At 44.1% G+C, this 21,042-nt stretch overlaps 4 protein-coding genes and 1 long non-coding RNA gene across 8 annotated transcripts; 4 read left to right on the forward strand and 1 right to left on the reverse strand.

Moving 5' to 3' along the window:
• The first annotated feature begins 203 nt into the window (after nt 1-203).
• bbs5 (Bardet-Biedl syndrome 5) lies at nt 204-4,194 on the forward strand. The gene is made up of 12 exons (XM_052081411.1): nt 204-411; nt 582-664; nt 757-822; nt 1,113-1,162; nt 1,257-1,384; nt 1,498-1,633; nt 1,879-1,974; nt 2,240-2,302; nt 2,378-2,512; nt 2,974-3,057; nt 3,389-3,412; nt 3,513-4,194. Exons 1-12 carry the CDS (start codon nt 350-352, stop codon nt 3,612-3,614), a joined length of 1,029 nt encoding a protein of 342 aa, XP_051937371.1. The 5' UTR covers nt 204-349; the 3' UTR covers nt 3,615-4,194.
• Nucleotides 4,195-4,216: 22 nt separating this feature from the next.
• Nucleotides 4,217-8,655, forward strand: klhl41a (kelch-like family member 41a). 2 transcript variants are annotated; one of them, XM_052081410.1, is made up of 7 exons: nt 4,217-4,798; nt 4,881-5,767; nt 6,596-6,753; nt 6,831-6,938; nt 7,022-7,207; nt 7,333-7,479; nt 7,568-8,655. In XM_052081410.1, exons 2-7 carry the CDS (start codon nt 4,937-4,939, stop codon nt 7,677-7,679), a joined length of 1,542 nt encoding a protein of 513 aa, XP_051937370.1. In that variant the 5' UTR covers nt 4,217-4,798; nt 4,881-4,936; the 3' UTR covers nt 7,680-8,655. The 2 variants fall into 2 exon arrangements, with proteins under 2 accessions (XP_051937370.1, XP_051937369.1); XM_052081409.1 differs by having other exon boundaries at nt 4,217-5,767.
• fastkd1 (FAST kinase domains 1) lies at nt 8,104-14,579 on the reverse strand. Of its 3 annotated transcripts, XM_052081408.1 has the most exons (16): nt 14,221-14,579; nt 13,808-14,043; nt 13,596-13,735; nt 13,442-13,510; nt 13,226-13,351; nt 12,415-12,813; nt 12,211-12,321; nt 11,457-11,588; nt 10,889-11,375; nt 10,070-10,184; nt 9,838-9,966; nt 9,431-9,562; nt 9,241-9,354; nt 8,704-8,848; nt 8,498-8,612; nt 8,104-8,374 (listed from the first exon to the last, which is right to left on the reverse strand). In XM_052081408.1, the coding sequence occupies exons 2-16, from the start codon at nt 13,931-13,933 to the stop codon at nt 8,279-8,281; spliced, it is 2,436 nt and encodes an 811-aa protein (XP_051937368.1). In that variant the 5' UTR covers nt 13,934-14,043; nt 14,221-14,579; the 3' UTR covers nt 8,104-8,278. The 3 variants fall into 3 exon arrangements, with proteins under 3 accessions (XP_051937368.1, XP_051937367.1, XP_051937366.1); XM_052081407.1 differs by having other exon boundaries at nt 13,596-14,043; nt 14,242-14,579; XM_052081406.1 differs by having other exon boundaries at nt 13,596-14,043.
• Nucleotides 8,776-9,655, forward strand: LOC127611101 (uncharacterized). Its single transcript, XR_007965236.1, has 2 exons — nt 8,776-8,867; nt 9,444-9,655. It is a non-coding gene; the product is annotated as an uncharacterized LOC127611101 (long non-coding RNA).
• Nucleotides 14,580-15,457: 878 nt separating the features above from the next.
• ppig (peptidylprolyl isomerase G (cyclophilin G)) lies at nt 15,458-21,037 on the forward strand. The gene is made up of 13 exons (XM_052081565.1): nt 15,458-15,626; nt 16,165-16,248; nt 16,672-16,746; nt 16,852-16,959; nt 17,101-17,145; nt 17,228-17,315; nt 17,416-17,445; nt 17,521-17,660; nt 17,745-17,919; nt 18,011-18,196; nt 18,578-18,668; nt 18,790-18,929; nt 19,294-21,037. Exons 2-13 carry the CDS (start codon nt 16,188-16,190, stop codon nt 20,243-20,245), a joined length of 2,091 nt encoding a protein of 696 aa, XP_051937525.1. The 5' UTR covers nt 15,458-15,626; nt 16,165-16,187; the 3' UTR covers nt 20,246-21,037.
• Nucleotides 21,038-21,042: the final 5 nt, after the last annotated feature.

The following is a 21,042-nucleotide window of genomic DNA, read 5'->3' on the forward strand; positions in this document are numbered from 1 at the left end:
CAAAAATAATAATGGAAGGGGCATGTTTGGGATCTGTAAAATGCATACATTTAAACAAATTTTCTGTGAAAACAGTTGAGAGTTTTTAATATATGTTTATCTGTGTAGTATATGGTTCCAAAATACAGCAATTCAGTAAATTCAAAACGGGAAAAAAAATATGGCCTCTCAATAGCTGTTGTCGAACTAAAATAATTTGTCCTTTCTTACTTGCCGTCTGTTGCCTTGGAGACTGTAGCTCGGCAGAAGCTTCTCAAATTAGAAAATCTCCTACTTAGCCAGTAACCACTCCTGTTTTATCATCGATGATAATAACAAAACGAAATGCTCGTCTGACCACTTTTCAAACATGGCATCCGTTTTAGATGCTCTTTGGGAGGACAGAGATGTTCGTTTCGACATAACCGCACAGTAAGTTACATTTACTTATTAGCTTTGCTCGTTTACTTAGCCAAGATGCTTATCTGACTGCGGGCTTGCTTGTCGACATCGATTTATTTATCCATTTATTTCCCTCAATAGTCTTGCTTGCTGAGTGCACATAATAAATAAACGAAATGTCACTTACATTTTTCCTACAGGCAGATGAAAACTCGGCCTGGTGAAGTGCTGATAGACTGCTTGGACTCCATCGAAGACACGAAAGGAAATAACGGAGATCGAGGTACCTTTGTGATGAAACCGAGGAGAAATTGTGTTGGGTGAACACGAATTATCGACATGACATATATCTAAAGACGTTTTTTTTTCCCGTAGGACGACTCTTGGTGACAAACCTGAGAATTATTTGGCATTCTTCGGCTTTGCCCAGAGTGAATTTGTGTGAGTAATTAAAGCTGTTGATGAGCAGTGTCGTGTTTACTTGTAGATCGGTACATTTTATTTTGTTGCACTTTTGCAAAAAAAAAAAATGTATTTCCAAAATGCCAGAAGAAACAAATGATGTTTTTTTTTAAACCTGATTTGTTTGTTTTAGTTCATGTCAACTGACAGGAAAGCTCAAATTTTTACAAAAAAGAGTATTCCATAACAGACTGAAAGACTATTTCACTTACCTGAGTGGTCACATCTAAAAAATTCCAACAATAGCCAGAGTGATATTGTTTTTTCAGCTGTGGGATACAACTCCATCATTAACATCACAACAAGAACAGCAAACTCTGTAAGTACACCACGGTCATAAATAACTCAGAAATAATATTTGAATGAAGATGGATAAAGATGCAAAGTCATGACCTTCACTGATTTCCCTCCAGAAACTTCGAGGCCAAACCGAGGCCCTCTACATCCTGACCAAGTCTAACAACACAAGATTTGAGTTCATCTTCACCAACCTGGTTCCAGGAAGTCCCCGCCTGTTTACATCCGTCATTGCTGTGCACAGGTATCAAAGCAAGGGAAATTCTCAACACAGTTGTACTAAATACTGTCCCGCAGTTATGATCCAGTTATGATTTGGTGTGGTTTTTTTTTTTGTTTTGTTTTTTATTTACATAGGGCCTATGAGACGTCTAAAATGTACCGAGACCTGAAACTGCGAGCGGCGCTTATTCAAAATAAGAACCTGCGACTTTTACCTCGGGAGCAAGTCTATGACAAAATCAATGGCGTCTGGAATTTATCCAGTGATCAGGTACGTGTTTTCATACTGAAATATGTCTGACTGTACAATGTTATTCTCTTTGTAACCTTTGCCAGTGCTTTGACCGCACAGTTTTGTTGTGCTCATGGACTGCGCTGACTGACATGAGAGTAAATGACATAAAATATAGTGTGACTTGAATTCCACTACCTGCCGTGAGAACACAGGGATATTTTTGCTTCAAATGTATGTTGATTTTATTTTTTATTTTTTATGATATCTACTGTACCTTCTAGGGGAACCTGGGAACCTTCTTTGTCACCAATGTGCGGATTGTATGGCACGCCAATATGAATGAGAGCTTCAATGTCAGCATCCCTTACCTCCAGATTGTACGTATATTAGGTTCAATTTAACCACTAGCATTTTCGTCTCATCATATACTGTATGATCCCTGATTGAATTTGTAGGGAGTATTGTGAGACTTATTTGATTTTCATCGAAAATTAATATAAATGGCATTATTCTAATGGCATCAGATCTTGTGAAACATTCATGATAATCATTTTATTCATTATTTTATTTATTCATTTTATTCTCTCGTAATTTGTGTAGTGCTGTTTCATGTGTGTATTTCTATATCTGTCTCTCCAAAAGTGGTCTATCAGAATAAGAGATTCCAAGTTTGGCTTGGCTTTGGTGATCGAGAGTTCCCGCCAGGTAAATTTATGATACTTTAAAGTCACATTTATTTTTATATATATTTGTAAATAAATATCTACTGGGTTTTTGTAGAGTGGCGGCTACGTGCTGGGGTTCAAGATTGACCCTGTGGATAAGCTTCAAGATGCGCTGAAAGAAATCAACTCGCTGCATAAGGTTTACTCGGCCAACCCCATCTTTGGGGTGGACTACGAAATGGAAGAAAAGGTACGCCGGCATACAAGTGGGTCTCAGTAAATTAGAATATCATCGAGGTAAATAGTTTCAGTGGTTCGGTTAAAAAAGTAAAACTCAGATACACTGGATAGAGAATACAAATATTTCATGTTTTTAAAATAAGTTTGATAATTGGAACTTGGGGCGAACGAAAACCCAATTTTCCCTATCTCAAGAGATCAGAATTTGAGAGAGAGACTGAGAAAGACATTATCCCGCACTTGACCACTATGCCCTACATTTAAAAAAAAACTAATAAAATCAAAACAAAAACAAAACATTTTTGAAAAAAACAATAGAAATGAACACACATCTGAAATCGAATCAATACTAACTTAATTTTTAAAACAAAATTCAAACCAAAATAAAATCTAACTATTATGCAAAAATCCCAAAGTATTCTCTACCTAGGCTTGCTGTCATACTGATCTTTGTCCGACCAATACTTGTAGCCGCTGCCACTGGAAGAAGTGACGCAGGAGCAGCCTCCCGATGACGTGGAAATCGAGCCAGATGACCAGACGGATGCTTTCACCGTGAGTGGCTGCGTTTGTCTTCGTCACTCTCAGCACGCCTGCTTGGGGGTGGGGGTGGGGGGTCTCTGTGGTTTCGTTTTCCAGCTCCCAAGAATAGCCACTGACTACTACATGCAACTTCGAGAACACACACAAATGTATTCTAAAAGAATAAAGTTAAAAGACAAAAAGACTGTAGGTCCATAATGTGGCAGGCAGGAGGCTACACTTTTTAATCTAAAAACCGAGCTCATAAATTTATAGACAATTTATAAACTCTGAATATGAGTATCCTTCCCTCCAGCTATATTTCTTATGTTTTTTTTTTGTCTCAATTGTTGTTTGCCCACAGGCATACTTCGCCGATTGCAACAAGGTAATGTCCCACTCTGCATTTCACTTGAGTCTTCAATGAATGATCCCTCGTAGGTACTCGATGGCAAAAATGTATGATCACATGCTTCTGTTTCCTCAAGCAACAAGACCGCGAGCCCGTTTTTTCGGAGGAGCTTGGCCTGGCCATTGAGAAACTGAGGGATGGATTTACGCTTCAAGGACTGTGGGAAGTCATGAGCTGAAATATTCCATTACTTATCATGTCGATGTACATATTGGGATGAGAGAAAGCAGATTTGATAGTTCTTACCGGTAATTTATACAAAAGATATTTATTGTGCACATACTGTAGGTCTGTATTATGTGCATATTTTTTTTTTGTTTAAAAGCATATAAAAATCCTATACGGTCCGTCTATCTATACTACACATAGTTTTGTACCTAATGGACTATTTGTATATAACGGGAACAGTGTCTAAACACAGCACTCAAGTATTTAAATAATGTAGAAAGAGTCCAAAGTGTCATCGCCTATATAGTAGCAGCAGCTGTTCACTCAGTGTGGCTACATGCTAATACTGGTCAGCGCAGTCATTGATTTACGGCTTCATGTCGCTAGAATTCCAAACATGTGAGCAATAAGTACTAAAACGAACGTGACGAAAGTATTTTTTAGATCCATTGACTTTCCTGTAAACGCTACCCTACGTTTACCACAAAGTGGGGTCAGAGGTGGCAAAAGTACTTTCACTCGGTAGGCCCTAGTAAAGGAGAAGTACGGCTACTTGTGTGTAAATAAAATAAAATTCTGAATTCACTTTACGTTAAAGCTCTCTGATTCAGTCCCCATGAACTCAACCAATCAAGATATCAACTTGAAAAGACTAACCCTTTTATGCACCCTGTAACCTGGTAACATGATAAAGCTGTCCACTGTAGTAACCGCTGCGGCCGAAAGGGTTACGTATAGACTGAAAAAGCTACGTAAGTACAACAATTAGATATTATTACTTCTCAGCTCTGGCGGAGGTAGAGATAAAGCCCCTGGGTTATTTTTATGTAAAGGCCACTAACAATGCTGTTACGACTCACCAGGGTGACGAGGCTCCGCAGTTGTTTTTACTGCATGACAGCTGTGTGTAGGCTCTGATAGGGCCAAGCTGAATTCCTCCTGGATGGGGCGCCGGGCTAAATTTAGAGGAGCTCGGTTATATCCGCTGTCGCCTCAGATGTGAGCACCTTCAAACTCTGCCCTTTCACCGCAGTCGGTCAGTCGTCTCCACACTGGTGCGCTTCCCATCCGTTTGCGACCACGATGGACCCTCGAGGGTTGAAGGAAGATCTGCGCCTCTTTCAGAGCACCTTACTTCAGGACGGACTCAAAGAGCTCCTGAATGAAAATAAGTTGGTGGACTGCGTCCTGAAGGTAGGCGACAGGAGCATCCCCTGCCATCGGCTCATCCTGGCCGCATGTAGCCCTTACTTCCGGGAGCTTTACTTCTCTGAAGATGGCACCGAAGTGGACAAGAAGGAAGTGGTTTTGGAGGATCTTGACCCCGCTGTTATGGAAGCGATTGTGAACTACATGTACTCGGCGGAGATTGACATCAATGATGACAACGTGCAGGACGTCATGGCGGTTGCCGGTCGCTTCCAGATCCCTTCAGTGTTCACGGTGTGCGTGAACTTTCTCCAGCAGAAGCTAACCATGAAGAACTGCCTTGCAATTTACCGTCTGGGGCTGATGCTCAACTGCCCCAGACTGGCGATAGCGGCTCGAGATTACATCGCCGATCGGTTCGTGACCGTCGCCAAGGACGAGGACTTTTTGGAACTCGCTCCTCCTGAACTCTTCGCTCTGATTGGAGCAGACGCCCTGAATGTGGAGAAGGAAGAGGTGGTCTTTGAGACCCTCATGAGGTGGATCAGGAAAGACAAGGAGAATCGAATGAAGTCCTTACGGGAAGCCTTCGAGTGCATCCGTTTCCGGTTACTCCCTGAGAAGTACTTCAAGGAAAAGGTAGAAAAGGACGACCTCATCAAGAGCGATCCGGAGCTTGCCAAAAAAATCAAAGAGATCAGGGAAGCGTTTGCGGGGAAGTTGCCCGAGAGGAAAAAGGACGATGCCGAAGGCGAGGAGGCCAAGTTGCCTGGCTACCTGAATGATACGCGCAGATACGGCATGTTCGCTAAAGACTTGGTACTGATGATCAACGACACGGCTGCGGTGGCCTACGACGGCCAGGAAAACGAATGCTTTTTGGCCGCCATGACGGAGCAAATCCCCCGAAACCACGTCAGTCTGGTGTCAAAGAAGAACAACCTCTACGTGTTGGGGGGACTCTTTGTCGACGAAGACAACAAAGACAACCCGCTGCAGTGTTATTTCTACCAGGTAAGATTTTAAATCTTAGCTCTGGTCAGGTTTAAGGTTTCAAGTCTTGGCTTCGGCCTCTCTCTGTGTTTTTAAAAAGCTACCGGTATGTCCGAAAAATTCAAGGACTGCTGTCACAAAAGACGCATTTCAAATCTACAAGTTTCCTACTTCAAAGTACTTCACCTTCCCAGCCTTCTATGACACGCCATTATGCACCCCTAGAAAGATTCTTTCAGAATCCTCCACAGGTCTGTAGTCTTGAACCCCCTTGAACCTGGGAACGAGGAAGAAACCCCACAGAACCAGCTTGGGGCGAGCCTTCTATGCCGCGCCATTATGCACCCCTAGAAAGATTCTTTCAGAATCCTCCACAGGTCTGTAGTCTTGAACCCCCTTGAACCTGGGAACGAGGAAGAAACCCCACAGAACCAGCTTGGGGCGAGCAGGTTGGTTGCTCCGTTAAGTACTGTTGATGTTCTTATCGGCCAGGAACTGTCAGAGGCTCGGATCATAATGATGGGTGGGGGGTTGCTATTAACCAGAACAAAATACCAGTCGTGGACCCTTTCGGATGTCCTTCAATGGAACTTTTCCTCCTTTCCACAGAGTCCTTGAATCCGGGTCCCTGCACCAGTTTTGTTTCTTCAGTTCTTGTGTTAAGCTTGCGTAAACGCTGAGAATGAGTTAGATTTTGTATTAAGGCTAGCTTGTATTTGGGTTCGAGATGTACGTATCTTTTGTGACACACCTCGTATCTCTGCCCTTTGACTGACCGGTGACAGATCCGGTGTGTACCCACCTCTTGCCAGAGGTCAGCTTTTTTTTTTTCTTAAAATGTCTTTCCAGATGGACAGTCTGGGTGGAGGTTGGATTGCGTTGCCCCCGATGCCGTCCCCCAGGTGCTTGTTCGCAATGGGGGAGACGGACAATCTCATCTTCGCTGTGGCGGGAAAAGACTTGGAGAGCAACGAATCCCACGACACCGTTATGTGTTTTGACACAGAGTAAGTGCTGCTATGTCCGTCGAGCCTTCGGATGGCTTTGCTTTTATTTCATTCTTTCTTCAATCTGGCATTTCTAGAAAGATGAAGTGGAGCGAAACAAAAAAGTTGCCCCTGAGGATTCACGGACACAGTGTGGTCTCTGAGAACGGGCTAGTTTATTGTATTGGTGGGAAGACGGATGACAAGTAAGTTGAATTTATGATTTTTTTTTACAAACACCTTCAGATTTTATATTTGTCATCTGACTTGCCGTCATATTTTAACCCAGCAAGCCCACCAATAAGATGTTCGCATACAACCACAAGCGGTCCGAGTGGAAAGATGTGGCTTCCATGACGACGCCGCGGTCCATGTTCGGTGCGGTCATCCACAAAGGGAGGATCATCGTGGCTGGAGGTGTCAACGAAGAAGGCCTCACCGCTTCCTGTGAAGCGTACGACTTTTCAACCAACAAGTACGTGGATCACGCGCACAGACTGTAGTCGCTCCGTTAATCTTGTGTCAAACCGCCATTTTAGTTCAGAATTTCCATCATTCGTCCATTTTCTCGAGCCACCTTGATGTGTGCACGTCTTGCAGGTGGTCCCCATTCACAGAGTTTCCCCAGGAGAGGAGTTCGATCAACCTGGTCAGCTGCGGAGGACTCTTATACGCCATCGGCGGCTTCGCTATGGTGCAGAATGACAACAAGGAGTGCGAGCCCGTTGAAGTTGTGGACATCTGGCAGTACGTGACTTGATGCGCGCGGTTGTACGTCACAGTACGTGGCGTTCTATCGTCATCCGCGAGTGAGAATGTGCTCGCTCTCTTCCAGGTACGAAGATGACAAGAAGGAGTGGATGGGGATGATCCGAGAGATGCGTTACGCGGCCGGGGCCTCCTGTGCGTCCATGCGGCTCAATGCGGCCCGCATGGCCAAACTCTAACGGCTCGGGAATAGATTTGAATTCATACTCAAGGTGACGTGACATTAATAACATCACAGATTTTATGTTTTGACACTTTAGTGGCCATTCTAAGTGAATGATCATCACGAGTCATTTTAGTTTTCACCATTGATGTGACCTAGAACCTGCACACATTTTTTTTTTAAATTCAAGTAAAAATAAACAACTGAAAGAATGTAAGAGAACCCGTGTGCGTGACCAATCACACAGCTAGTGTTAAATGGGAGTCAGCGCACACATCTACCACCATTTAGAGTGCTTCTGATGACTCCCCCACCCCCAAATAAATCTTAGATGTTCCAGTAGGCTTTTCCTGTCATTTGCTTTCTAGCAGAAGCCTGAAGCTCCACCTTCCCTGCAGCCCCCAGTTGCAGCTGATAAAAAAACATCCCTAAACACGAGCCAACAGAACAAAAGCTCCATATTTTGATAAAAGATTTTTTTATTGTACAAAAGCAAAACAAAAAACTCGTGATAAATATGAAATAAGAAACACTTGATGAAACGTCTGTGAAATTATGATGACGAGGCAAAAAAATGAGTTGACTTTATAAATGTTATTTCAATAAATAATGCCTTCAGGGCGCAAGGTCTCTAAATATTTTTTTCTTGAGGTATTCCTTCCAAGCATCCAGTGTTGAAAGCTCCATTGAGTTCCATTCAAAATGAGGGATCTGGAAGTACAATGAGGATAAGACGACAAGGTTTGAGTGAATTCTGACAGCCGAGTTAATGTGCAAAAATAAATCAAAATAATAATTTTTAAAAGCAGTCTATAATACTAATGCATTACATACCTGCACAACACGATACCCCAAAATTTCAAGATGCCGTTTCCTCATCAGGGCCTCTCCTTTTATATGATGGGAATTTTTGCAGAAGGACTTGAAATCGAGGAAGTTAATCGCAATCCTTTGTGACAAGTGACAGCGGTAGAAACAAATAAACTTTTGGGGGTTCAAAAAAAAAAAAGTGTTCTCTTTATTGTTGAGTGTTTTCCTACCGCTGTGCTCCCGGGGGAAGCTCGCTCCTGATGTTCTCCAGTGAGCCGGTGCCCCAGTCAATCTTTCCATTCTTCAAGATCTGCAGAGTACTCGGCTCGCTGTAAGGCAACGGCTGTAGCTGCTTGTCCAGAAGGCATTCAAAGTCTGCGAGGGGGAGTGAAAGGTGCGTGCCCCGATGAAAAGGACAAAAACTATTCACAGGTCATTTTTGTTTCTGTGTTCTGTTCTGTTCATTATTTTCCATGACTTCCGATTTCAATTTGTCTTCTAAATTTGACACACCACAAAGAAGAGTGCCGACAACATTCATCGCCAGCTTTGAATGACACCAAAATAAATAAACTGTGAAACGCCTTGGACTCCGATGGCTGGAATATATCCCACCAGATTGTTGTTAAGCTTTTCCACGCTCAGACAACGAGGCACTCTAAAGCAGCCATGCCACACGCGAGCTATTAGATCAGACTTATGCGAACAACTCCACCAGCATCCTAGAATATGTTGGATTCAACCTTTGGAGTCACCATATGACTTACCTACAGTATAAAAATATGGCGTGACCCCCGCAACACGGACAAAGTTAATACCACCAAGGACTTCCCCCAACATTTTATGGATCTGCTTTTGCACAGGACTGATAGACCCATTCCCTGGAAAGAAATTTGACGGATTACTTTCAAGACCCAACGTCCACCACACAAAAAAATCTGAAGAACGTTCTCTTACATTTCTTTTGCAGCTGCTCGCAGTAGCGCTCGTGGAACCACGGCACCTGAAATTCGGGACACTCGAGGCACACGGCGCGGTTCAGCTCCATGAGACGCAGTCGGGTCCGCATGTTCAGCGCGTCGGTTAGGGCTGCGGCGGTTACAAAAGTAAAACGCATGAGATGTGTTCAACAACTTTTTGGCCTCACAACAAAGAGTAAGTATCATGGCGCTAGACAAGTAACTGTCTCTCACATCCCATAAAATTTTCACTTCTTATCTAAGAAATCAGAGCGCCGTACGACAAACCGTCCCCATTCCTGTCTAGTGAAAAAAAAAAACAGAGTACACCATACGGACCTTAAGATGGACATTGTGGACGTGAAATAAATGTTCAAATAGCTTGTGAGCAAGCTGTCCACATACTTTCCAGCTGGGCGTCGAGCTTTCCGAGAAAATCTATGCTGAAGATTTCTCTGATCAGTTCTTCGGGGAAACAGTCCGCTACCGCCAGGGTGTAGGCCAGCAGAACCAATAGATGGGGGTCAAAGGAGCCTAGATACACAGAAAGGGCAATTTTACGACCAATTTCCCACTGCCTTCTCAAATGATTCAGCGCACACTTGAAATCAGAAAAGGAAACGATCCGCATGCTTACTCATATGAGGAGTGAAGCGCCGTACGCAAACATCGTATAGCTCGTCGGCTTTTTCAGAGTCAAAATTGAGGATAGAAAAGGGAAGCAGGGTAGCGTACGTTGCTGAGTGGTGAATCTTAAAGAGAGAAAAAAAACAAACAGTTAGAATGTATTTGTACCGAGCGCTGCTGCAAATAGTGGTTGGCGCCCCCTGTAAAAATGTTTGTAATTGCCAAGATGGCTGCCAAGCAATACTTGTCTGAATGAAACTCCTCAACTCACTTCAACATACTTTGACACAAAGATGTCATCAAATGACACAACACCGGGAAACAAGTGTGTTTTTCAGCAATTAAGAGAAGATAGGTTTGGAAAAAAAAATCTGAAAATGTGCACATTTGCAGAAGTTCATTCATTCATTCATTCATCTTCCATACCGCTTGATCCTCAATAGGGTCGCTGGGGGTGCTGGAGCCCATCCCAGCCGTCTCCGGGCAGTAGGCGGGGGACACCCTGAATCGGTTGCCAACCAATCGCAGGGCACACAGAGACGGACAACCATTCGCACTCACACTCACACCTAGGGACAATTTAGAGTGTTCAATCAGCCTGCCACGCAATGTTTTTGGAATGTGGGAGGAAACCGGAGCACCCGGAGAAAACCCACGCAGGCCCGGGGAGAACATGCAAACTCCACACAGGGAGGCCGGAGCTGGAATCGAACCCGGTACCTCTGCACTGTGAAGCCGACGTGCTAACCACTGGACTACCGGGCCGCCTGCAGAAGTTCAGTGTACAACTATTTGCAAAGTTAAAGAGACATTTTGTCAACTAAATCACCTTGTCAATGTCTCGAATGGCCACGTCTGCGATACGCTCCATTAGCGGAGCGCAGTGATGATTTATCCTGGTTAAGAAGAAGGATAGATCCGGCACGGTGCTCCAGTTTATTTGCTCCGTCATCCTCCGGAGCGTGGCTATGGTCTCTTCGAGCAGAATTTCTTCAAACCACTCACCCGAAATGTACCTGAGCTCCTCAAGCAGCAGGTCCAGCCGGTCGGCCGTCTGCAGCCTCTCGTGGCCGCAGCGGTTGAGGCTCTGCAGGAGCCGCACGTACCTGCTGGACGTGCCGTGGCGGTACGACGGGTCGTTGCGAACCCACTTGGCGAGGGCTAAGGAGATACTGCTGAGGTCGTTGAGGTTACACTGGGGCACCACCGCGTCCACCCGCGAGATCACGCTTTCCTCCAGGCGCGGCGACGGCAGCATGGATAGGACGCGGGTCAACATGGTCACTTCGTAGGGGTAGACGCTGCGCTCTATGAATCTGAAGAGCAAAAGGGGGATTGAGACGTTTAGCTTTAATACGTTGGTGGATTTGACAAATGTCAATTGGCTATCGACTTACTTGACGATGATGTTTCTTAATTTGGTGAAGAGTAATGGATTATGATAATGCAACAGATAAAGGGCTTGCGTGATTCTGCCAATCTCCACTGGCTTGTAGACGTCAAGGTATTTTTGGATTACTGATACAATCCTGGAAAAAAAAAAACACAGCTGCTCCAACTGTTCGACTGACACTCCAGAAATAAACCATCTGATATTTAAAACAAAAAAAAAACTAAAACTAATTCTAAAAACCAAACTCAAATGAAGCATTTTTGGGGGAAAAAAATACACACTGTCAAACCTGCTCTAAAAAGTAATGCAAACTAACTGAAGTCCATCCATCCATCCATTTTCTGAACCGCTTAATCCTCACTAGGGTCGCGGGGGGGTGCTGGAGCCTATCCCAGCCGTCTTCGGGCATTAGGCGGGGGACACCCTGGATCAGTTGCCAGCCAATCGCAGGGCACACAGAGACGAACAACCATCCACGCTCACATTCACACCTAGGGACAATTTAGAGCGTCCAATCACCCTGCCATGCATGTTTTTGGAATGTGGGAGGAAACCGGAGCACCCGGAGAAAACCCACGCAGGCCCCGGGGAGAACATGCAAGCTCCACACAGGGAGGTCGGAGCTGGAATCGAACCCGGTACCTCTGCACTGTGAAGCCGACGTGCTAACCACTGGACTACCGGGCGACCCCTAACTGAAGTTAAGAAACAAAATAAAAAGTAACCACAATAAAAATCCCTGCATGATTTGAACTCACTTGCTTATCAAGCGTAGGTTCCTGCTCTGAATCTCTTCCAGGGTTTCAGCAATGGCCAACGCCTGCTGTGCGCCGAACTCATCAGCCAACAGGAGGGCCGTGCTCTCCAAACTGAAAGTGATTCCAAAAAAAAAAAGGCACAGTGATTATAAATGGTCCAAAAATTTAGAATTCCAAGTCTTTCCACATTCGAATGATACCAACCCGTCTCTGATCTCTGCACTTGCTATGGGCGCTAGCGCAGCAAACAGTTTAGTAAAAGAGAACGGCTCTGTGCTTGACTCGATGAGTTCCGTCAGCCGTTGTTTCGCAGCCAATCTGAAGTCCCAGTTGTTAAACTGCAAAGATTGATACAGCCCCAAGAAAATCCCGATGTTCTCCGCGTCCAGCCTGGGAGTGTTACGCAGGAGGATCTGGTTGCATTTCTCCAGGAGAGGCCTGTGGCTGTACTTAATGTTGCGCAAGAATTGCACCACTCTGCGAGCGTTGTTATAGTTCGACGGATCCATTTTGTCCAGAAGGTCGTCCGCCCGGCTAATCAGGGCATCCCGTAGACGAGGAGACACCAGGGATGAAATGCTAATGAGTAACGTGGTGAGGACCCTGCAGCAGGAAAAAAATAAAAATAAACACCACCTGTCATTTGCATATTTTGATGTTGATTTTTAAAAGAATTCTTTACTTTTTTTTTAGCACATGAGATTTTTTTTTAGGGACTGTATTTTAAATGTTTGTATTATATGTTTGACCAGTAAAATTTATATTCAACCACGCATCGTAATTTATAGCTAAAAGGGGTCAGAAGTTACATTATTATTATTGTTGTTGTTATTATTATTAATATTATTGTTATAAAAACCCAATGAACAGCAAGAAAAAAAGAGGCCATATTAAATTTTTTTCTAAAAACATTGACCAGTGTTGATTTTCAAAATTGTTCAGCCCAAGAACTGAACGTGTTTTTTGTTCATGTCTATCCAAAGGGTCAGAACTAAACTTGGAAAGAGTTTCCAACCTAGCATCATCGATGGATGACAACTTCTGATCCACAATATTGGTGATGTGGCCCATCAGAGTACTATGTTGAAGTTGCTGATCAGCAAGGCAGATGGCGAACTTGGACAGGGATGTCAATGGAAGTCTGCAAATATGCAGAAAGGATCATTTTAAAGTCAACTCAAATAGACAGGGAGCTATGAAGACTCTATGAATAAAATAAAAAAATACTCACTTGTCTAATCTTAACCAAGCCTCAGAAATCAGTTGCTGAACAAGCGAATCATGATGGTCCACATTCAGCCTGGAAAAACAGTTCAAGAGCATGTTGCATTTGCACCGGCTGTATATATATATTCCGATATAGACCAGCGGTTCATTTCACGCACCTGAGAAAACTATACAGCAAGTCCACCAACATAACATCGTCCATGAGTGCAATTTTGTTTTCAGCCAGAACCCGCAATGTCAGGAACTGTGGGTGATTCTTGATGAGCTGGACCGTTCTCAACAACTGCGGTTTCTCTTTCTGGAAGTGCCATAGCATCTTCACGGCCAAACTCACGTGATCCACGCTGAGCTTGGCCTTGTTATTACCCACCAAATCAAACACATGATCTTCGGCAGAGCAGATCCGCAATTGATCCAGAACCTGATCACGGTTCACTGGGACCTTGTGAAGTAACCTACGAAAACCAGCACGTGCAACCTGGAGCCGGAACATCATCTTGAGCGTCAGATCACAATCAACCTCATCGTTGCATGTGTGATACTTTCAACCACAATGTCACAGTGAAAAGGTGGGTCACATCCACAGTCAGGAGATGGATGGGGTTCCTAGATGAAGAAACAGGTACATACACACAACTATGTAATTATTTATACTGTATAAGGTAACAAACTGAAATGCGTTAAAGATAAAGTTAAAAAGTAGAGAATTCCTTCAGTCAACACTGAATTGGGTAATCAGTTTTGTAACGCGTTATTCACGTGGTAGTAACAACAATTACTCACAACATCAAATGCCACGATTACGTTCATTGAGAAATATGCATATTTAATTAACAGATCCGCATGGCTAAAATAAACGAAAAAGGGGGAACAACCATTCAAATTCATCCTTGCAAAGTCAAACTTACCTTAACATGCGGGCACGACTTCCGTATCGAGTGACGTTAACGAATATAATTGGTGCGGCTGCTTTTGGTTTCCTGGTTGTAGTTTGTGAGCGCTTTGAGCAAAATACAGATAGAAATCATGTAGCTGGGTGAATTGGAAAAAACCCCAAAAGATTCTAAATTCCAAAAATGACACAACATTAATTTCAATCCCACCATAGTAAGCATGTCACATCGTGTCGCCTTGCCAGAAATGTTAAAGACTATTGATGCTGTCGAATTTTTGTCTTTAGTAAACCATTCTAAAGTTGGAAGTCTCAATTTCCTTTTGTTTTGTAATTATAATACAATCCATATTCCTAAGCGCCCCATTACACTTTCTAATTCTCACAAACAGATACTTCTCTCGTGGTTATTCATTTTCTGAAAATAATTTCTCACAATAGTTGCTCTGTTGTTTAATTTGAATGGATCGTTATTGACTCACTGAGAATTTGTTTCGAAATACACAATGGTGATGCCATTTACTATGGTGATGTCATTTTGCCTGAATTTGATATTGTTATAAATGCTATTCCTAGGCTGGTTACAACTTGACCTTAGATCCACAGATCCTAGAAAAATTGAAATTGGTGACATTTGCTTCTCTTCAAAATGCAATAATTACTGTCATATACGAAGACTAATTCATAGAAGAGGTGCCACTCCTTCAGATTTACTTATGTATTTATTGATTTACTGTATTTTGATTCAAAAAATACATTGGCTTTCTCTTGATGTGAAAGATCTCCTGAAGATGTGTTTCATTTGTTGTGGGATTGCCCATTTTCTTTCAAACTAACCTGTGTTATTATGGAACCGCACCTTTCTCTTTATTAATCTCTGGTTCCTATATTAATAAATGTTGATACGTTATCATAAAGCTCATTTTTAAAAATGTTGTGAAAATGAAGTCAAGCAATATGTTGAAACTTTTGGCCTATCCACAACATTAAAAGCACAGAAAACTTGATGCTAAATAAAATTAGCGAAATAACATGTTTTGTATACGAAACAGAAAAATAACATATTTCGTCATCTTCTCTTCAAAACATCTCTGGTAGAGCCATTGAAGTGCCGTAAAGTAGTGACCATGTGCAGGAAACACAAAAAAAGTGGCCAACGATTCCTTCCCAAAATGCATTGACGTGACGTCTCCATCGCGCCATCTTCGTAAGCGGACGATCAGTGGACGTTGAATGAGAACCCGTGCCTTTTGAAAGAAACGTCTGCTACATGGAGTGATAAGATTGCTTTTTCCAGGTGATGTAAGGTTGCATTGCACCCGACTCGATTGTGCGTACCATAAGTTAAATCGTCCAAGTTGCTCTTGAGTGTAGCCAGCCGGGTATCCATCCATGTTGCCTGGCTAAGTATGCTAAGTGTTAGCCTGGAGGCCCGTGCAGATACCTGCTGGGATCAATGTCAAACTTAACGTTAAAAACGAATATTGGATGAGTATACGTGTAAGAAAATTCGTCGATTTACATCCTTTGTTTTTTTTTTCTCCGCCCAGTGTTGTGAAAACGCGGGGCGAAAGGCTTAAAATGCTAGCTGGGCTAATGTTAGCATGTAATGTTGGAAACAAGTAGAGACGAGCTGGCGCGACTTGACCTTAAGTCCCGTCAAATGTGGTCCTCAATTCTCCCTTCAGAATTAGAGCCCTGTTCACCTTCTGCATTTTCTATATGTGATAATGCGTAAATGAATGGAATGAAGACTGAAGTTGCGTCTAGTGGTGACTTTACTGTCTTGGTATTTTATCAATATGTTACTAATATGTAAGGTGTTGCTCCTTCAGGTGGTTCAGCAACTCTTGTCATCATGGGGATCAAGGTTCAACGTTCTCGGTGTTTCTTTGACATCGGAATTGGAAGCGCAGCAGGTAAGACAGCCTTCAGCGTGAATGTTTGGATGATTCTTGATGATCTCATTTTCTGCCTGACCAAGACAATGCCTGCATCTGTGTTCTACTGAGATGTACTTCTCATATTGGCATTTGAAATAAGGTTGTATTGACTGATCATATTCGGAATCACTCCCTTTCCGCTCTATATATGCTCATAGTGAATATTCGCATGTCTGTGTGTATATTCTTGAACATCTGAAAAATATGACTGCAGTTTACTGAGTCACTTCATGGTGAAACTCTTCTTTGTCACACGATTAAATTATGTTAGAGGCCAGGGTGAGCTGATTTAAATTGACTGATCTTGGAAACAAGTGTTTTGAATTATGAAATCCATTTCCTTGTAAATTTGTAAATTTCCCCATTGTGTGACGAATAAAGGATATCTTATCTTTGCAGTCGGTCGAATCATTGTCGAGTTGTTCACAGACATGTGTCCCAAAACATGTGAAAACTTCAGATGCCTTTGCACTGGTGAGTTGTAAAATTTCACCAAAATAATATTCAAGAAAAAAATATATATCTATCTATATAGAGATATCTATCTTGATCTTGTATTCCGGATGTATTTTCTTCCAGGTGAGAAAGGTGTTGGTAAAGTAACCCAGAAACCGCTTCATTACAAAGGATGCCTGTTCCATCGCATTGTGAAAGACTTTATGATTCAAGGAGGCGACTTCAGTGAAGGTGATTACTATAATCAAGTATTTTTAGAATCATTTTTGTTGTCGTGTTTTGCATTAACATACATTGATTATTAAGTAAATCTGAAATTAACACAAATGTTTGCTGATCTACTTTCTCCCCCCTTTTTTTTTTAAACGGTAGGCAATGGAAGAGGAGGCGAATCCATCTACGGGGGCTTTTTTGAAGGTAAAGACTTTGTGGGTTTATTAAATGAGCACTGGCGTGAAAATGGCTGTACAATTTTTGCAATCCCTATACCCCCCCTCAGACGAAAGCTTTGCTGTGAAACATAACAAGGAGTACTTGCTGTCTATGGCCAATAGAGGAAAAGATACAAATGGATCACAGTTTTTCATGTAGGCATCCAGAGGTTTTCTCATTATTACTGAATTGACGTGTTGTTATTTGCTTATGAATGTGTGTGTGTGTGTTTTTTTTCTCTCCGAATCCTCCCAGAACAACCAAACCAACTCCTCATTTGGACGGGTAAGGGTCCCGCCCAGTTCGCAGTTGGCTGCACGAGGCACATTTCAGTTCTTGATTGTTTTGCTTTTTTGACAGGGTCCATGTGGTTTTCGGCCACGTGATTTCTGGTCAAGAGGTCTTACAAACTATGGAGAATGAGAAAACGGATCCCAACAGCAGACCCTACGCCGAAATCAAGGTTTTGAACTGCGGGGAACTCGTCCCCAAATCAAAAGGTCGGTTCGTCTCCTTCGAACCCGAGAGCCGTGTTGCGCCTCCGCAATCTATTGGAATCTTAACCCAGTCTTACATTCCCGTAGCCAAGAAACGTGACAAGAAGAAGGAGCGCGCTTCGTCCAGTTCCAGCAGTAGTTCCAGTGACTCCGACAGCACCTCGGAATCCTCCTCCGAGTCCGAAGAATCGGACAAAGAGTCCAAGAAGCAAAAAAAGAAAGCCAAAAGGCAAAAGAAGAAACAGAAGAAGGACAAAAAGAAGTACTTGATTTACCCCCACATTATTATTATTATTATTTTAAGCTTGTAGCTTTTGGAAACCAGCGTTTATTCCGACATCACGTCCTCACAGGGCCGACGAGCAGCCTGAAGTTGTCGAAGAGAAAGAACAAGAAGAGGTGGTCACGTCCACCGTGCGTCCTGAAGAAATACCGCCCGTCCCCGAGAATCGCTTCCTGATGAGGTTCTCCCCGGTCGAGCAAAAAAAAGAGGAGCCCGTCAAGGACAAAGAAAGCAAAGACGAACGCCCTCGCGACAGGTGGGTGACGCTCGCGAGCCTCCCGACTAAGTTGGAAAAACATTTTCCTTAGCGCTGATTGAGGACATCAAGTCAAGTCAAGAGTAATTCTCGAGCACTTTCAAACAGCCATCGCTGCATACAAAGTGCTGTACACGGAGCGATTTAACAAGCACAATAAACAGTAAGACAAATCGGTAATAAAGGCGGTAGAAAGCACCAAACAGTAAAATCAAGAGCAAATCTAAGTCATGCTGAGTCGAATGCCAAAGAATACAAGTGAGTGTTTGAGGAGGGCTTACCTTCGTGTATTGTGTTATATTGTAGCAATTCTTATTTGTTTCTAAAAAATATATATATTGTGACTGGCACCGATGAGCGTTCTCGAATTCCTCCTGGCAGATCGAGCGCGCAATACAATTCTCAGTCCATGTACAACAGAAGATTGGTCATGACGCGATCCGGCAGGAAAATCAAAGGCAGGGGCCCCAGGGTGAGTCTGCGCGCGCGCTCCACAAAGTCATTCCACTTTCATTCTCTTCCCATCTGCAAAAGCAAATGATTCACTGTGTCACCCCCCGCCCCCCCCCCCCCCCCGACCCACCACCACGCAGAGATACAGAACTCCTTCACGCTCTCGTTCACGATCCAGAGATCGCTTTCGCCGCAGCGAAACTCCGCCCCACTGGCGTCTGGAGTTGCAGCGTCAGAGGATGAGGGCGGTCACGGGGGAGCGTTGGATTAAAGGAGACAGGCAAGTTCCGGCAGACGGCGAGAAAAACCGAGCGCGCGGGGTGAATCGGCCTTTCGACGTGCGTTTTGTTTGCCAGAAGCACGTTGAGTCGCCTTGTGCGTGAAACGGGCAAAGTCACGTAACGGCCTCATCGCCGATGTTTTTTCGTGTTGATCGTACTTGGAGAGTTGCGTCTTGTTTTCGGCGGTCGCGGGATGGAAATTTCGTTGTGGTGTTGCGCAACTTTATCGCACATGCATAAGCTCAACACGCTGCTTTTGACTCTGTCGCAACCATTGAACCCACTTCATGAACATTTTCGACTTGTTTGAACCGTCCGCTTTTGATGAGATGATTTGACTTTTTTTTTTGGTCTTTTTTCCAGAGGCGACATGAGCGAGGACAAGGAGGAGGCCGCCGGCGGGATCCCTCAGAGGAGAGAGCGGCGGACCTCCAGTTCCAAGCGCGAGCACGCGGACGAGGGGAAAAAGGACAAGAAATCCAAAAGCAAGGAAGATTCCGGGGAGAAGCAAGGCAAGCAGAAGGAAAAGAAAAAGGCCAAATCTAAAAGTCGAAGCAGAGAAAAGAGCAGACGCTCCAAAAGCAGAGAGAAGAGGAGACGCTCCAAGAGCAAAGAGAAGAGTCAGAAGAATAAACGCGGTGACAGGAAAGATCGCTCGAGGAGCAAAGAGCGAAATGCGGACAAGAAGGAGAAGGAAAGCGATCACGGCAAAGAGAAAAACAGGGAGCAGGAGTCTGACGGCAAGAAGAAAGAGGATTCCAAGACGAGCAACGGCGAGAGAAGGCGGACAAAGTCGCAAAGTCAAGACAGAAGCTCCAAGGAGCGACGGCGATCAAGCAGCCGAAACCGAGAGAAGGCCGCGCGCGCCGCCTCCAAGGACAAGGACGAAAAACGCCGAGAGAGGGGCCGGGAACGCAGCAGGAGCGCGCACAGGCGACACGGCGACGACAAGGACGACAAAAGGCGGCGGACGCGCAGCCGCGAGCGCAGGAAAAGCCGCGAGCGCAGCAAGGCCCGCGATTCCTACCGAAGCAGGCGCTCCAGAAGCAAGAGCAGCCGGAGGGGACGCAGCAAAGATCGCAAGGACGGCCAGCGGAGGCGACGACGCAGCAGGTCCAGCAGCAGCAGTTCCAGCAGCTCCAGCAGCAGCTCGGACAGCGATCAAGACAGACGCAAGCGTCGCAAGAGCCCCGATTCCAAACGCAGAAGATCCAAAAGCGCCTCCAAAGACGGGAAAAGAACCGACACGACGAAAGGCAAAAGCAACAGCAAACGGGATCACTCGAGCCCCCGTTCAAGGTCTCGCAGCGACTGAAACCGTCTTAAAATTAGTTGTGCCCCCCCGGCCCCCACCACCCTCTTTCTCCTGAACGTCGTCATATGCGCAAGTACGCATTTTCCGCGCTGCTCCGTCTTTCCAAAGAGCCGCGCATGGTGATATTTCTCACTCGGTTTGTCCACAGCGCCATTTAAAAAAAAATAATAATAATAATAATTCCCTGACAGTAAACGAGAGGCTGCACCTGACAACTGCGATGGCTGCAAGAGGCCAGCGATCAACCCCCCCCCAACCAACAAAAGAGACCACAGGGGCTTCTTGTGAGCCAAGGACTTGGTTTTTGCGCTAAACAAAAACGGTTTCTGCGGCCGACTGATGGCGTACTGTAACTGAGGACTTAAAAACCAAACCGTCGTTTGATTATTTGGTTCAGCCAATTAAAGATTTTGCTGTAAGAAACGTTTTTTTTTTATTTTTTTTTTTTTAACCGAAGCTCGTTTGGTTATTTTATCTTTGAAGTGGAAAATGTGATTTAAAAGAGCGGGGGGGGGGGGGAGAAAATAATCCTTTGCATGCTTCTTTCAGACCATGAGGTTTTCACTTCATGGGTCCAGTGACCTTTTCAATGACCTCCAGCTCGTCTCTGTATTCTTGCTGTCAACTTGTTTGTTGTTTTTTTTTTTTTTGTTTTTTTTAATGTGCAAAATGTTCATGGCGCAAGTGCGACAAAACCAACTTGGATGAGATGTTCATTGCGCACGTTGGTTTTCGTCGCGTGCCCTCTGTGTAGAATGGAAATTAAAAAGACACCATTTTGTTTTTACAATATTTTT

The sequence above is a fragment of the Hippocampus zosterae genome, chromosome 12 (assembly GCF_025434085.1).
Source record: "Hippocampus zosterae strain Florida chromosome 12, ASM2543408v3, whole genome shotgun sequence".
Classification (NCBI taxonomy): Eukaryota; Metazoa; Chordata; class Actinopteri; order Syngnathiformes; family Syngnathidae; genus Hippocampus; species Hippocampus zosterae.